General features: G+C 44.2%; 1 protein-coding gene across 3 annotated transcripts in view; it reads right to left on the reverse strand.

Annotated features, from left to right (window-relative positions):
* LOC137423706 (oxysterol-binding protein-related protein 2) overlaps positions 1–18,254 on the reverse strand; it is a 243,015-nt gene that overhangs the window by 24,230 nt on the left and 200,531 nt on the right. For all 3 annotated transcript variants that reach the window (XM_068111142.2, XM_068111141.2, XM_068111140.2), the window contains 4 exons: positions 12,806–12,903; positions 10,616–10,798; positions 5,498–5,605; positions 3,255–3,344 (listed from right to left, as the gene is read on the reverse strand). In XM_068111142.2, the coding sequence (XP_067967243.1) occupies positions 3,255–3,344; positions 5,498–5,605; positions 10,616–10,798; positions 12,806–12,903 (479 nt within the window). The remainder of the gene's footprint in view (positions 1–3,254; positions 3,345–5,497; positions 5,606–10,615; positions 10,799–12,805; positions 12,904–18,254) is intronic.

Raw genomic sequence — 18,254 nt, forward strand, 5'->3', positions numbered from 1 at the left:
TGTGGTCACGAACTGTAGAAAATGGCACGAACCGTCAACTGCCACGAGCTCTCACTTCTCTCAACTGCCACTCCGGTACCGAACTGGGACGCTCTACTCAACTGTTCAACGAACTGGGACGACTCGAGATCAGATCGCAACTCAACTCAACTGGCGAACTCAGAGAGACTCAACTGGCGAAAATGGCGTCCGACCGTCGCATATATCTCTCCCCGATGACGTCCCCTTGGCGCACTCCTCAGCCAATCATATGGTCCCAACTCGCCGGTCACGCCCTCTACGGCATGCGACTCCTAACATCTCCCCCGTTACGCGACCCTGCGGTCCTGGCATAACACGTGCCGGCCCGGTTTGTAGGCCTTTGGAGGTGTACACGGTGGCGGCCAGCCGTGGCGGTGTTTTTGGCCTGGTTGTGTCCATTTAATACGGAGTCCTTGTCAGGGAAAGGAATTATTTAATGTTGCGCTAAGGACCTAACTAATGTTTATGTGGTTTGCAGTGCCATAATGGACAAAGGTTTGATTACTAGGTGAGACTCACAGGGCGTTACCATTAATCCCTCACTATTTAACGCTCGAATCTCCAGGTAGATCCACACTCATACATCTTACCCCGACAACCGCCTAAACATCAAGAACTTATTACATGTAGAGTCCCTGTCACGACAGCCGAATACCTACCTATTCAGATCTACCTAGCTCTAGATGTTGCATTACCAAATTCATAACAGTATGTACAATTACAATGTGAGTACGTCTATAAAGTATGTACAATTAGAATGGGAGTACGTCTATAAAGTATGTACATTTAGAATGCGAGTATGTCTTTAAAGTATGTACAATTAGAATGCGAGTACCGTAAAACTTAGACTATAATGCACACTTTTTTTTACCCAAAAATCTTTTTAAAGTTAGAGGTGCGTAATTGCATATTATACATAGGTCTAATTTTTTTGTAAGTTTTTTCAGATTGAAACAATCATCGAGGACGTCTTCGAAAACGGAAGTCTCAATACTCAAAGAACAACAACAAAGAATAGCTAAATGTTTAATATATTTAGTAGAATATATAATCTGTATACACCTTGAATATAAAAACGCCTTGAAGGTGACCATGTTTGGCAGCATCTTCACAAGCATGACGGCTTTCACACGCACCTCCAAAATGCTGACGTCACCGCCTTGTTGCCGACGATCTGTGACCCAATCGAGCAGTTTGGCCTCGAGCTCGGATTGGGCGGCCGCGTGACGCCATTCGGCCATTTTGCTTCGTGGGAGCGACTGCAGACGCTCCTTCTGTCGCCTCGATAGTCTGATGTTCACCTCAGATATTCCGTCGAATTCCCGCCCAGCGCCTCTGTTGCCATGATCTTCAGCGTATCGAACAATGTTTAGTTTTTGAGCCGCGGTGTATGATCGTCATCGATAACTCATGGTTAATTAATTATTAATCTTAATTAATCTGACTTATTCCATTTATTAACTCAACTGGACTATGTCCAGCTGAGTTTTTGTTGACACCCAGTGTCCATCGTCCGTCTGTCTGTCTGTCTCTGTCTCTGTCTCTGTCGTCTGTAAACAATTCGACGTCTACGCTCTAAAAGTCACAAATATTGATTAATTTTAATGAAACTTGTTATGCAGCATCTTTAAGACATAAACTAGTTTGGGATTGCATTTGGGCGTAGCACGCCCAAAAATGGGCGCGGCAGGGCGGCCATATTGAAAAATCAATTTTTGTCATGTATTTTTAGCACATATAAACTATATAGTTTGTGGTTCTACTATGCATATTCTAACTATATTGATATAGACCAGTTGAGTTCAGATTCCCTGGAACCTCTCTAGTTTAATATGCGCTGCTATGTTTAAACTTTGTGCAATCACAACTTTGAGTACCAGTTCACTGGTAATTCCCTGTTTGTCGTAAAAAAGGCGACAAAAAGGGTTGGCGACAGGAAGGGCATCCGGCCGTAAAACATTGCTTCAAAAAAGGGGACCAAAAAACAACAACCACGGTCCCCGAAAAAGGCCAACCCCCGCTTGCGGGGGGAAATGGCCTCTAAAGGTGTTTTTTTTTTTGTTTTTTTAAATCACAACTTAACATCGTGATTGATAAGATTTACGACTGTCGTAAATTTAGTTCCTTCACCTGCCGTGATATTCTTTCATTCGTGCCGCTCTGTTCAACTATTACGAAATCATGGCCAACAGTCGTGGTTGAGATGGACTTCGCTGTTTTTGACAGATGTAATAATATGTTTTACGTCGATATTTTTAAAATTTGAGTGCTGAAATCGGGGTGCGTATTATATAAAGGTCTATAGATTTTTACGCCGTGACAAAAGTCCAAGTTGGGGGTGCGCGTTATATACAGGGGCGCGTTATAGTCGAAGTTTTACGGTACGTCTATAAAGTATGTACAATTAGAATGGGAGTACCTCCATAAAGTATGTACAATTAGAATGGGAGTACCTCTTTAAAGTATGTATGGTGCAATTGTAAGGCGAGTACATCTATAAAATATGTACTCTACAACCACAAAAAAGCCCATATGAGGATATGCAATCTTTGATTGCTCATTATAGTTTGATTCCAATCACACAATACCCTTTTAAAAAATCATCCCCATAAGTAAAAAATAAAAAATCCGATCATAACCCGTTCCAGTGTCCGTATTCGCCCCACAGTGCTGACCACTCCCACTGGCCACATTTTGTTCTGCTCAAACTCGTGTTCCTAATTAGTAGCCTTCCAATCTAACTTGCCGTACACTGCCCCAAACTCTGGAAAGCAACTATACCCAAAGCACTGAAGTTCTGCATAGCACTTCAGATGCACACTTCCAATTTTCTTTGCACACCCACACTTCTGCTAAAAAGATTTCACTCATGCTCCACTTACAGTTCTTGTTCCAATTAACATTTCCCTACCTCCCCACACCTGCTGTCATTTATATTTCAGGGGGTCTACTGGCACTCAATTTCCCAGCCTATCGCTGACCTGCGGATGATGGAGTTTTGAGCTAAACTAGTCTGTTATTTTTCAAAGTTTTTTTCAGTTTGAATAAGCGTTCTTGCACTCTGTTCCCACTAGACAGTTCATTGGTGAGCGAGCCCACAAGTATAGCTGCGCGTTTCAATCCTGCAATGTGCTCAGTCATGTGATTACGGAATTGTACAAACACAAAATGCACATACTATTCACGCAAGTAATATCGATGTCAATGCCAACTTTTCACACGTTATATCATGCCTTTTGTCCTGGACGTATCCTTCCAGCTTGTGCAGCTCCTTTCCAAACAAGCCACAAGGCTTAAAAGTAATACAGCATCGCTCTCCAGTACTGGAAAACATGAGTACGAAGCCATATTCCACTCCCGCAAAATTTCTCATTGGAATTCCAACAGACACCAACTAAATTTTTAAAGGAACACAAAAATGGTTATACGACAATGAAAGTTGCTTAATAATACACTACTCACAATAAGTTAGGGATATTGTGGGAGTGAGTTTATTTTTTTTTGTAGGGGTTAGGGTTAGGGTATTGAAATCAAGAATGCTGTGTTTTTTCATACTCATTAATAACCATAGAATTAGGACCAACAACTTTTTTCAACATAATTAATACACAAAATCAACCACACCGAAGAACCTGCCAATATACCTAACTTATTGTGAGTAGTGTACTTCCCTTCAATGGAAAAAAAATCCAAAACAAAATATATACAATAAATTTCCAGAACACACAAAAAAAACATCTTCCCTTGCACTCTTCCATATTAAATTAGGATCATTCTGATGGTTCGGGAAATACTTAGACGTTCTGAAATCGCATAATTCCACAGAAATTTAATCTGCCCATAATGAGATGATCGCTTTACTTTTAATGCTTTTCAAAACATCACAATACTACATTTTTCTCCATTTCATGTTAAATATTTATTCTTTTATATTTATAACCTTTAATGCACAGAAATGGTAGGCTGCAAAAAGCTCCATTGGTTCCTTCCTCATCGCGACTCTCTTTGGCAGGCCTGTCTATATTAGTATCAACATTTCATCAGGGACTTCATTATTGTCACATCCGTCATTGCACATTTCATTGCTGGATGGCGAGGAATCGGCAAAGTAACCGGCGATAAACTCACGCCATTCCTCCTCCGTGGAACGGAATTGAAGGTTACAATTTCTGACCACATTCACAACAGGGGCCATCGCAGGGCTTGCCGTGACATTTTTTTAACAACACAGCAGTTATTGTGGTGTTCGCTTAGATGCCCAATGCCAAGAGCATTTGAAAATTGATTTAATGAGGAAAAACAATTCCAAACCCTCAAGCAATGGCACTAGCTACAGACGATGCGATTATGTTCTGGACCACGTGATTGAATGAATGAATGAATATATGAATGAAAGTTTTAAGGCCATTTTTCCCCGCTAGAGTGGGGGTTAGCCTTGCGAGTCCCATGACAATCATGGTTCCCTTTTTGAGGCAATGTTTTTTTTATGGCCGGATGCCCTTCCTGACGCCAACCCTTGGTCACGCTCTTCGATGCGCAGGGATACCGTCTACCTATTCTAAATCGGGGTACACACCGTGATCATTCATCCCAGCAAGCTGGTACTCAATTTGCCGACCTCGGAAGGATGACAGGCTGAGTCAACCCCCCTGGCGTTAATTCAGCGATCGACCGGAATTCGAACCCAGGATCCTAGGATCCCAAGCCGGCACCCTAACCGCTAAGCCAACACCAGGCTATTGCTAAGTGACAATATTGCTAACAATAACGTTGCTAACAATAACGTTATTGCTAACAATAGCAATAACAAATTGTTATTGCTAACAATAACGTGATTGCTAAGAGCGAATTAGGTGTCACTATGCAGTAATGCTGAAGTCATCTCAAGCAACAAGGTCGTTTTGCATACATTATTTCCCACCCTGGTAGTGGGGTAACAACTCGATGACTATTCATAAAACGACCTAAAGAAGATTCCTGAGGATGTCACTTTCCAGCAATACATGAGATGTGGATTTTTTGAAGCAAAAATCTATAATTTCCTGGGTTGCGTAATTGGTCTTTCTTTTTTACCACTACCTACCTCCGGCAAATCACACCTCAAACTGTGAGTGAATATGTTCGGCAATAAAACTTGCACGGAGAGAAAGTGGAGGGGTTTAATTGATCTAAAACTGGAAAATGGTAATTTGTGACCAGGAGTCTCATTTTTTGCAAACTGAAAGATAAATGCTCAATGGGACGTCTGACTCATTTTGTCAGGGCACATCACATATTGTTCTGATATGTACAAGCCGACATGCATGCAGTTACTGAAAACTATTCGTTACATTGGAAAATGTGAAGTTAACAAACTCATCCCTCCAACCCAAAAAGCATTGTCCAAAAGGTGAAACCCATTGCTATTCCCGACTCCAAGTACACCATGCTTTTAAAAACAATTAATAGGCAGGACTACTTTTGACATGGCCCTCACCTGTGGTTGACAATTTCCATGCAGCCATATTGTTCAATCCACAGTCTGCCAATAATGACGTTGTGCACACAACAGCTGGGGTTTGTCCAAGTGTATACCTCGTTGTGCCTAATTTGGAAGGGAAAAGTGGAAGAACACAAAATATCATAAACTTTTCACGACCATGTTTTCTCGACAATTCTTCCAAAGATTTACTATAATGGAGCAAATGTGGACGTCACCAAAACTCCAAAATTGACATGTGGAGGAAATAGCGCCACCTTTGGTGCTAGCCAGTATTACAATAATTTGTTTCCTTATGATATGGAGTATGAGGTGTTGTGATCAATAAAATTTCTTTCAAAAATTACAAAGTGCATTTTCAAGAATGTGCCACAGCACATTTCCCACCATAGGTGGGTCGAGAAGGGTACAAGTATAATGAATACCGCTTACACCTTGCCATATCACAATTATTTGACAATTAATGTCAGCCTCATCTATATGGATCTAAACGTCTTGAATTAGACCGTTTTGCACAATATTCCCACAATGGTTCATTTCGCCCATGTTGCCTTCTTTACCATGATCAGATCAAAAGGTATCAGTTAGGTCAGCTATCTGCATCAGAGAACAGGTACTCTAAATGAGCAATGCAATGTTTGTCTTCTCATCTTCTCGTTAACTCTTTCCCGAATGGTCGCTTACTATCTTAAAGAAAGGTTGCCAATCAGTGTCACCCTCATCTACACAAAAACAAAACCGAGCTCTATCTCTGTCTCTCTCTGCCTCCCTCCCTCTCTCTGCCTCCCTCCCTCTCTCTGCCTCCCTCCCTCTCTCTGCCTCCCTCCCTCTCTCTGCCTCCCTCCCTCTCTCTGCCTCCCTCCCTCTCTCTGCCTCCCTCCCTCTCTCTGCCTCCTTCCCTCTCTCTGCCTCCCTCCCTCTCTCTGCCTCCCTCCCTCCCTCTACCTCCCTCTCTCCACCTCCCTCCCTCTCTCTGCCTCCCTCCCTCTCTCCGCCTCCCTCCCTCCCTCTCTCTCTGCCTCCCTCCCTCCCTCCCTCTCTCTGCCTCTCTGCCTCCCTCCCTCCCTCTCTCTCTCTCTCTGCCTCTCTGCCTCCCTCCCTCCCTCTCTCTCTCTCTCTCTCTCTGCCTCTCTGCCTCCCTCCCTCCCTCTCTCTGCCTCCCTCCCTCCCTCTCTCTGCCTCCCTCCCTCTCTCTGCCTCCCTCCCTCTCTCTGCCTCCCTCCCTCTCTCTGCCTCCCTCCCTCTCTACCTCTCTCCCTCTCTCTCTCCCTCTCTCTCTCCCTCTCTCTCTCTCCCTCCCTCTCTCTCTCTCTCTCTCTCCACCTCACTCTCCCCTTCCTCCCCTCCACATCAACCCCATACAAATGCAATTTCACAATGTGAATGAAATTAACACACTCATAAAACCTCACCCTCACAGATTTGGTACAGATGGATGTGAGATTGAACAATTAAAATGCAAAATTTCAGCTCTATATCAACAGGTTTTCCAGACGTGTTCACCGCTTTGGAGCACTCCATTGGGAGAAGAGATGAAAGGATTACATGCTGACAACATGAGTGGAAATCATCAGCAACTTAGGAAAGAAGGTGGCTTTGGAGGCCGCATTCAGAACATTTGGAAAGCAGAACAGGGTCTGCACTGTTAGAGGCATGGCATACGTCCATAGACCTGACATCTTGTTGGAGATTCATGGCCTCTATGCAGTGTTGAGATAGAAGCAGCAGCATCTCCAATGTCGAACGACAAGGTTGAAATCCAAACTGACGAATGGAGACCAGGACATTTGAGCAAAGAAAACATTTGATGTCAGCTACAATGATGGATCCCTTGACTTTACTTATAAAGTAAAGTAAAGTAAACATACTGGCTTGTAGTTTAAAGGATCTGCTTTTGAACTCTTCCGTATGTGAGTACATGAGCTTGGTGGGCAAACGCAAACAATTCACATTTGGCTCGAGCGCGCACTCAGCTGTGAAGTGACACAAGGTGAGGTACGGGATGATTGGACAAGAGGCAGACTGAGCGAGGGGCTATTGGAGCTTTGACAAAGAAGACAGGTTGAAAGTTCATTTTAATGAATAGCTAGATGTTTTTTGGCTAGTTTGGGGATAGACAAACTTGTTGCAAGCCTTGCAAAATGACCCAAGGTTGCTCTCTGTCAGATTAGGATTCCATGACGAAGCAAATCGATTGCTAGCCACTGCCTCGACGCAGTATTAAGAAGATGGATATGATAGTTGCAGCTGAGAAAGAATAAATATGTGCAGAAGAGAACAGATTTTTGTGTAAACCTTCCCAGGCAAAGTCAATAGTAAATGGTAAATGCACAGGAAATGGAAGACTGATCTTTTTGCAAGAAGGAAGAAGGTAGATTGCACAATCCCTGCCAGGTGGCCTGAGTGAATATCCAGACTCTGAAGCATTGCTTTAACTCTAATAATATAAGATAAAGAGATATGAACTTTCAAATAACATTTCAGAGGGGTGAACTGGGGAAGATGAGGAACAGTTCAGCAAGGAGACCGCACCAATAGCAGAGATGCAGGTTCAGAAGTAATTACAGATTGGGTCAGGCCCACAAATTCACAGAGGTCCTTAGTCGAAATTCCATGGCTGATTATATTGTCGTGCCAACTCACAGCTAACTGGAATTGTGACAAATAAAAACGTCACATGTGAGAAAGAGAAAGTTTGGGTGGGTTTCAATTAGTTGGGCTAAGTTAGCGGAAGAGGTGTAGATGGAGTCATCATCACACAGACAAACATTAGATGGATTTGAAGAAGAATGTGCAGCAAGAGGAATTCCAGAGGGTTAGAAGGGGATAAAGGTCTTGAAATAAACATAACCAGCACCAGAGTGCATCAGGACAGAAAAGAGAAGAGTGTCACGTATAAGGCAGCACTTTGTATTGAACGTAACACTTCACATTGCCGATGGCTACCGCATCCACACTCGGCTTTTACCCAAAGGCAGCCAACTTAAAGCGATTCTTAAGAGGTTCAGGTTGAGAGGTTTCTGTAAGTCAGTGTGCCAGCCACGGCTAATCCTGCACTACTTATCAAAGTTAAAAAAAAAAACATGACTATGCAGGGACAACAAATTAATCTGAATGTTCATTCGACAAAATGGTGGCACACACCAGACACAAGGCACACAGTTCCTTCGGAAATAAGTGATTGAATGAATGAATGATCGTTTTAAGGCCATTTTTCCCCGCTATGGCGGGGGTTAGCCTTGCGGGCCCCATGACAATCATGGGTCCCCCTGTTTGAGGCGATGTTTTTATGGCCGGATGCCCTTCCTGACGCAAACCTTTTGTCGCCTCTTACGATGCGCAGGGATACGGTGTACCTATTCTAAGTCGGGGTACACACCGGGATCATTCATCCCAGCAAGCTGGTACTCAATTTGCCGACCTCGGAAGGATGACAGGCTGAGTCAACCCCCCTGGCATTAATTCAGCGATCGACTGGGATTCGAACCCAGGATCCTGGGATCCCAAGCCAGCACCCTAACCGCTCAGACATATGTACCTTTGCTAGGACATATTTACACACACACACACACACACACACACACACACACACACACACACACACACACACACATATACACATATACACACACACACACACACACACACACACACACACACACACACACACACACACACACACACACACACACACACACACACACACACAATGATTAGAGGTTTGCAGTTTGTCCCACAATGACACAAGGAGTTCCTCTTTCATGATGGAGGTAACAAAGTTCACAGCTGTGGGTTGGAGGTCATCCTAAGACCTTCCCAAAGAAGTGGAGGCAACTGGATGGCTTTACGATACCATCTATTTGCCTTCACTTGTTTCAGGCTGACTTTATCCTTCATCTAGCCTGGTATTGGCTTAATGGTTAAGGTGGCTGGCTTAAGATCTTAGGGTCTTGAGTTTGAGCCCCTGTTGTGGTGTTGGAATAACTCCAGGTGGGTTGACTCAGAAATAAGTAATTAAAAAAGACAATACAAAACAGTTTAAACAAAGACGGCAACAATAAATCGTACAATTTCCCAAGAGGCACCACACACTCACCCATGACACCAAGGCTGTGTTTCTAAGATATATTGAAGCGCATGCATGGCAGAGGCACTGGGGCGGACGGACAAGGCACGGCAAACAGAAGGCTTGGTAGGCTCGAGTACATGCTTGAGAAAATACACATCGACTTTCCTGAGCATCACTTCTTTTTGCTTCCTACAATCATGAAGCAGAGCCACAACAGTGAATTGAAGGAGGCAACATATGATACGAGGCCTTAATAAGACATGGCCAGCTCTCAGGTGTGGAACATTTGCTCCATGCTGATGATGGTAAGTCTGCCAGAAGGACATGTTCACATATACCCTGCTCCCTTCCCCCCTCTTTGCGAGATGGCCTGAAAATTCAAGAACGACACCTGCACATCGCCGGAGGAGCTTGATGCTTCTTTGAGCTGCAATTATCGGACTTGCCTCTCCAGATCTGCTTGTGGAAACCAGAGACAGTATAATGTGTGGCAGGTACAATGTGTTGGTCCGAATCCATGTCGCAATAGCCAGTGTAGCACATTGTTACTGGTCTCACAATTTGGAGGAGTTTATATTTGATGTAGTTGAATTATTTTTTTATAGATGTGTTGCAATCACTTTTATACCTCAATGTGAATACAAGCAATGCTTACTCAACATAGTCAGAGAAGGAGGAAATAACGAAATAATAATAATGAAAATAATAATTACAAATTTTTATTAATTCAAATGACCTCTGGAACACGTCCATTCAAATTGGAGAGTCTTTGATTTTTGTAAGCAGATTAGTAACCTGTTACTAGCAACTCTTAGCTTTGTTATCACATCTTATAAGTCATAAGACAAACAAAGACCATAATAAAAAAAGGTGTTTTTAAAGGTTTACTGTATAATATGTATTTCATTTTCGTGGTAACTATTACCTCTCTAAAGCATTCACTTAGACCTTACATGAGCAGTCGCAGAGAGAAACATGCTTAACCTCGAACCGAAATAAATTCCAAAGGAGGAAGTTACAGGATATAGCAATGAGCATGTACAAACTTTGGCAGCTCGAAGGTGATGGTTCCCCGTGGCTCAGCCTCCACACTTTTACCCCAGAACTTCAGTTTTGGGTAGACAGAGCCGTGGAAGATAAAGTCTCCATTCAGACCTTCGGCATGAAATGCACTTACAGGTGGGTGGTGGCTCACTTGCTCTGACACAAGCCTGAAGCCCAAATCCTCCCTAAAGAAGGAAACAATGGATACAAGTAAAGAAAAGGCATACTTAAGTGTGGAGGGCAGGGGGTGGGGGAGGGGGGTAGGGGGAAATATTTGTTACAAGGAAATGGGAAATGGGAACGGGTCTAAACGGGATTCTAATCATGAACAGGTCAAAATGTTAGGCGACATTTATTTGATGTGGTTCATGCGTTAATGCACAACACACAAACATAGTGTATAAGCACAGCCTCGTTCGCTTCCATAAATAAAACAAGGACAAAAAGTTTTAATTAAAACAAAAGCCACGTCGATGTTACACAATGCCTAGATGCAGCTGTGCCTATAACGTCGATGTTATAAGCACAGGACATTCCTATTGATTCGATTACTTGATGTTATTTTTGTGCAAAGTGAAAATATATCTCGGCAATTTCCTGTGTGTGGCGACGAATTTTTAATATATCTCGGCATTTTCCCGTCTGTTATTTCAGGCGGTGTATGACTGACCATGCCGCGATTGAAAAAAATATATATCTCGGCAATTTCCTGTGTGTGGCGACACGTGAACGAAGCTATGCTCCTCTCTCCACATTATTGTGACGACGTATAAATTAAATATTTCATCGTGACGATTGTCATCAAATGGACGAATTTTTAATATATCTCGGCATTTTCCCGTCTGCTATTTCAGGCGGTGTATGACTGACCATGCCGTGATTGTAAAAAAATATATCTCGGCAATTTCTCGTGTGTAGCGACACGTGAACGAAGCTATGCTCCTCTCTCCACATTATTGTGTCGACGTATAAATTAAATATTTCATCGTGACGATTGTCATCAAATGGACGAATTTTTAATATATCTCGGCATTTTCCCGTCTGTTATTTCGGGCGGTGTATGACTGAGCATGCCACGATTTAAACAAAATATATATATCTCGGCATTTTCCCGTCTCTTATTTCGAGCGGTGTATGACTGAGCATGCCGCGATTAAAAAAAAAAAATATCTCAATGGACTTGAAGTTACAGGCCTTTGAGAATTCATTTCGTTCTATAAAGGGCAACTTTCATCGGATTTTCTTCCCGTTTTTTTTCAACCGAGTCTAAAACTATGTTAGCGACTGTGAAAAATGAAATGATATATCGAATTTGATTTGAAAGAAAACTGTGTGAGAGAGGAAGACACCACGGGCCTACAAAACAGGCCTCAAAGCTATGCGAGTTAATAAAATGGTGGATATTTGTTTATATGAAGGCTCTCCAAAAATGGGTGGAGCTATGGTTCCCAGAATGGGTGGAGCTTTGAGGTTTTGTCTTCTCTGCAAGAACAAGAAGAAGAAGAAGAAGAAGCAGAGGTAACAACAACAACAGCAGAGGGCACTCTATGAGCAGCGTCTGCGACGCGGCTAAAAAAACACAAGCAGTGTATAAGCCCAGAACGCTGGCACGATTTCTCTATGCCTCAAAACAACAATCCAGGTTATTTAATGAAGCAAGAACATTGCTATTGCCAATATGCATAAATAATGCATCGTGTTTACATAGCTTGGATAGATTCCAATTCCACTAGGCCATGAAATAATGATCCTATAGGCCAGAAGGCTTGAAGCTTGGGGCCTACACAAACGGTGTGCCTCAGAACGCATGTGACGCTGATGGGCTGCAATCTTTCGACATTTGATGACGCTTTTATCCGGAGTTTTATGATACTCATTAAAAGAAACAAGGTTGTTGAAGCCCTATTGGAGGACGAGATTGAGATCACGATTGATGGATGGAACATTTGAGAGGCGATTGGCAGCGATGAATTGGGAGGAAGTGCACCAGGATTTATAACATGCGGAGGAGTGGAGGGGGAGACATCAGCAAAGGAATTGACAGGGTTTTTGGTATCTGTGAGGAGGTCATTAATGAAATGAAGGAGGGAGGGCAAGATGACAGAACCTTCAGGGACACCATAATTAGCTTGGTGGGTGTCAGAGAGACCACCACCAATGCAGGTAGGGATAGTTACCTGAATAACTCTTACCTGAATAACTCGTACGTCTCCCCCAAGAGAGGGTTGAAGGGTTTTCCAGTCCGCTCCCAGTTTGAGGCAACAGCAGAAACAGCAAAAGCTGCTACACACTGCACACAAGATATCAATATTTCAAGAAGTACCAAGAAAAATGACCACTTGGCAACCTGGATAATATTTTTGGCAACCTGCAGAAAAGTTCACAACATTGTTCAAATAAAGTTCATAGTAATTTGTGCATGTCGGAATGTACTTTTCCTTATATGATACGTAGGAAATTAATGACATTGCCATTATGATGCTTTTACAAAATAGAATGCCTCCCGGTTTTATTTGTGACAAGTGAATTTTTTTTTTTGGGTTGACCTTCGTAGTCAAAGATGGCTGTTCACATGAAACATGAAAACTACCTGGTGAATTTGTACATGATGCAGAAGTTGCTGCCCCGACAACAAAGACACTCTAAGATAACAATCAGAGTAACCTGGTGCCAATGCCATGGAGTGCACTTTAAATGATGACTACTTAAAATGATGAAATTTGTTTAGGGTATCGGCGATAACTCGCCTCCTAGTTGTGAATGACATCATATGATCTTTAAAGTCCACAAACAACCAGTGCTGGGAAAAGAGTCCTCTGACTTAACATCCATCTGAGGGACGGTGCACATATTGATGTATCGTGCTGCCTGAGAAACACCACAGTGAAAGTTCAGAGCTGGGCCGAGATTCAAACTCAGGGTAAATATGGTATAGTGGACAATAGACATGGTATAATGAAGATTTTTGGATATGGAGCATTTGGATATGATTTTTGATATGTATAGGAAAAAAAAATCTCATATGTTCATGTATCATATGATACAGTGGCTGGCAGGAAGGGTCTTGAGTCTAGACTCGAGGGATAGGGTTTGAATCTAGACCCACCTATAAACAAACTGCCATCCTCATGTTTCACAGGTAGGCGGATTCATCAATGTGTTGCCGTCCCTCGGATGGACGTTAAATTTGGTGTCCCATCTGCCAACATTAGTTGGTGGCCGTTAAAGATCCCACGGTGTCCTTTGCAAAGAGTCGGCGAGCTATCACCGGCACCACAAACCAATTACTAATACCTGCCTTAACCTAAAAAGGGCCTATGATACTACCTACCCCACAGCCTTGCACTGCATATGAAAGAAGAAGAAATCCTACAGTATATTATATTTATAATCATAACTATATACAAATTTTAAATGATAAACAAAGTTCAACGCAGTATTTGTTTAGGTTATCAGCAATAACCTATAACTATAAATTTTGGCAATTTAATTTACGCATTGAAATTGAACTCTCGGTACCCTCCAAAACTGTCCCAAATGCATTTCAGAGCATTGTGTATTTCAGCTTCGGGCGCCTAGGCCTTCAATCCTATTGGCTATGCCTCACTGGTCTAGCATTCACAATGGTCAATAATTCAAATAATGATCGAGAACAGAACATACAGAAAACAAACTAGCCTTGGGGAAAGTAAATGTTGTTATCCATTTATCAATGCAAGCCGAATGACTCACTGACATTCAGGGGGGAGGTATTTATCGAGTAAGATGTAAAAAGCGGCAGAACCAGATTCATGGTAAGTTATCAGCCGGGCAGTTTGAGTAAAAAAGAGCATCAACTTTTTTTTATGCCTGCGCCAATAAAGTCGCCGGAGGCATTATGTTTTTGGGTTGTCCGTCCATCCGTCCTTCAGTCCGTCCGTCCATTCATTCATTCATTCATACGGGCTAAACCTCGTTTTTCTCAGCAACCATATGTCCGATTGAGACAAAACTTTCAAGGTAGGAGTGACACCCATGCACAATGTTTTTATGATAATTGTGACGTCATAGGTCACGTGGTATGGCAGCCATCTTGGATTAGAAGCAAATAATGAAATTATTATTTCTCGGACACCGCTGAATGGAAAAAATTGAAACTTGGCACATTGTCAAGTACTCCCAGTGGGGAACAAAAGCATGATAATTGTGATGAATCTGAAGAAGAAGAGGCATGTTGTAGGTGTGGAATAAACATATCTGTCTGCCATGGGCGGACGCTTACCGATGTAAGAGGGTTTGAGTATTTAACCAGCTGTAAGAGTTACATAGCCAGTGCTGCTATGGATCCTGGGAGATCTTGGTAAGATGTGGTTACGAGCTTTTGACTAGTGACTGAGATTGCTTGGTTCATTTTATACCTGTCGATGTACTTTCATTTGCTTTGTAGAGTTAATAAGATGACTGCTTTGTTTATGTATGTAAACGCCAGATCAATTTCAATAAAGCCTCATATCCTGAAGAGAGACTGAGATTGCTTGGTTCATTTTATACCTGTCGATGTACTTTCATTTGCTTTGTAGAGTTAATAAGATGACTGCTTTGTTTATGTATGTAAACGCCAGATCAATTTCAATAAAGCCTCATATCCTGAAGAGAGACCTTCATATCCTGAAGTCTGATTTCACTACAATTTATTGATTTCACTACAATTTATTGAAATCGATCTCTGGAACAACCAAGGAGTATGGAGAAGCTGATCCGGTTGGACAGCTTCTGTGGGGATCCGAACTTGAGTTTCACTACAATTTATTGAAATCGATCTCTGGAACAACCAAGGAGTATGGAGAAGCTGATCCGGTTGGACCGCTTCTGTGGGGATCCGAACTTGAGTGACGCAGCCGACCAGCTGACCCACTGGCTCAATTCTCGGGGGCTCTTTACAGCCTTGGTTCCGGACATCTCGGATGTGCAGAAACCTGATATTCTGTCTAGCAACGTGTCCCATGTCATCTACAGATATGTTTCTCATTGTGCGACATGACGAGGCTGTGGCCGCCTTGAAAGCGCTTTTTATCAAACCGCGCAGCACCATATGTGCGCAGCACCTTTTGGCAACGTGAAGGCAGGAAAGCACGGAGTCCCTGGATCAATACGGCCAGATCTTACGGCAGGTTGGCCAGGATTGCGCGATTCCGGACCGCACGGGCGTGCAATGCACGGACGACCTGGTGCGTGATGCTTTCATTACCGGCCTTCGGTCTCCAGCGATCCGGCAGCGTCTCCTCGAGAACGACACGCTGGATTTCAAAACTGCTTTCGACCAAGCCCGTGTTTTACAGTCAGCTCAAGCCATATCTGAAACTTACGGCCGGCCATTCGTAACTGCCAGTGCTACCACTCACGCAGACGACCGCAGGGATTCTGAATCGAACGCCGAGCGAGTGCCCACGCGTGTTGCCACGCGCCGGGCACCCCACGGAGATAGCTCGGATGACGAGGAGAGCAAGCTGAGTACCACGGCCACTCCTGCTGGTTCGACCACCAAATGCTACTTTTGCAGAAACCGCCATCACCCTCACTCGTTGTGCCCCGCATGGGAGACGACGTGCCACAACTGCGGGAAACGGGGGCACTTCGCCAAGGTCTGCCGATCGGCCAAAACTAAACGGACGACCCTCGTGGGAGCGCGCATGTCCGCCGCGGGAACTCGAAGAGCTCCGATCGGCCTCGCACGTGCTGTGGTTCCGGTGGAAATCAACGGCCAGTCTGTGGAAGCGCTGATCGACACGGGAAGCGATCGGAGCTACATCAGCCATCGTCTCATGGAGCATCACGGATGGCCGACCGTTGCTGCGACTCAGCGCGTATATATGGCCTCAGGGGCCTTGTGGCAGCAATCGCGTGGATTGTGTGTGGTTAAACTAGTTGCTAATGATGTGACTTACTCTGATGTTAAGTTGTTGGTGCTTCCGAACCTCTGCTCGGACGTACTTCTCGGACATGATTTTTTGAATCGGCACAAACGACTAGAGATGCAATTCGGCGGGACTCACACCCTCTCCGTGGGCTCCGGGCCGGGCCCAGTATGCAGCCTAGTAGAGATAGTGGTTGAACCGCCTCATCTATTCGCGAGCTTAACAGCTAATTGCCGTCCGGTCACCGTGAAATCTAGACAGTATTCTCAGCCCGATGCAATCTTTATAGCAGAAGAAACTAAATGCCTTTTGCTCGAAGGCATCATCAAAACCCAGCCGTTCCCCGTGGCGAGCACAGATGTTGGTCGTAAACAGCACAAATCATCATAAACGGATGGTCGTGAACTACTCACAAACGAATAATCGTTACACTCAACTCGATGCATACCCGCTTCCCTGGATGGATGAAATGGTTCGGACGGTATCTAAATATAGAGTATTTAGCACTCTTGACCTCCGTAGCGCGTATCATCACATTCCGATACGGGCAGCTGACCGACCCTACACGGCTTTCGAGTCTGGACAGCGGCTGTACCAATTTCGGAGAATCCTCTTCGGCGTTACGAACGGTGTTTCGTGCTTCCAACAGGCTATAGATGAGATATTGGCAAAGGAGCAAGTAAAAGATGTATTCATTTACGGTGACAACGTGACCTTTTGCGGCTGGAATCAGAAGGACCATGACTCAAACCTGCGGCACTTTCTGGAAGTGGCTCATAAATACCGGTTGACCTTCAACGAGACCAAATGCAACTATTCTGTGGGAACCATAAATCTTTTGGGCTACACGGTGTCCGGAGGGGAGATAAGGCCCGAGCCGGCTCGGCTCCAGGCCCTCCTTGACCTTGCCCCTCCAGTCGATCGGGCGACTTTAAAGTGAGCTATGGGCTTATTTGCGCATTGCAGTCAGTGGGTCCCGAGGTTCTCAGAGAAGATAAGACCACTCGTCGAGTGCAAAACATTTCCGCTAACCTTGGCCGCTCAAACGGCTTTCCAATAACTCAAGAGTGACGTCGCCAGCGCCGGCGTGACTTCAATCGACGAAACTGTCCCTTTTGTGGTGGAGACCGATGCGTCAGATTGCGCCATTGCCACCACATTGAGTCAGGTGAGCCGACCGGTAGCATTATTCTCGCGCACTTTATCTGACAGTGAGCGGCGCCACTCCTCCATCGAAAAGGAGGCTTATGCAGTGGTAGAATCCGTCCGTAGATGGCACCATTTCCTCTTGGGAAAGCAATTCAAAGTAATCACTGATCAGCAGTCAGTCTCATTCATGTACGACAGGAAACATTCTCAAAAGATAAAGAACGAGAAGATCGCACGCTGGCGCATAGAACTGGCAGACTATTGCTTTGAAATTGTGTACAGGCAGGGGAAAGACAACTATGCAGCCGACCCATTGTCTAGGCCCATCTGCTCCGAGATGACCAATGACGAGCTACGGTCTATACACGCGGTGTATAGACCGACCCCGCTTTGTCACCCGGGCGTTGCCCGAATGGCCCACTTTGTTCGAAGTAGAAACCTGCCTTTCTCCGTGGATGATATTCGTCAGTTATGTAAGACTTGTCGGGTTTGCGCTGAACTGAAGCCGAGCTTCTACAAGCCTCCTATGGGTACGCTCATACATGCTGAACGGCCGTGGAAGCGACTGAATATCGATTTCAAGGGGCCTCTGCCCGGT

Source organism: Myxine glutinosa, chromosome 3 (genome assembly GCF_964187855.1).
Source record: "Myxine glutinosa chromosome 3, kmMyxGlut1.1, whole genome shotgun sequence".
NCBI classification, from domain to species: domain Eukaryota; kingdom Metazoa; phylum Chordata; class Myxini; order Myxiniformes; family Myxinidae; genus Myxine; species Myxine glutinosa.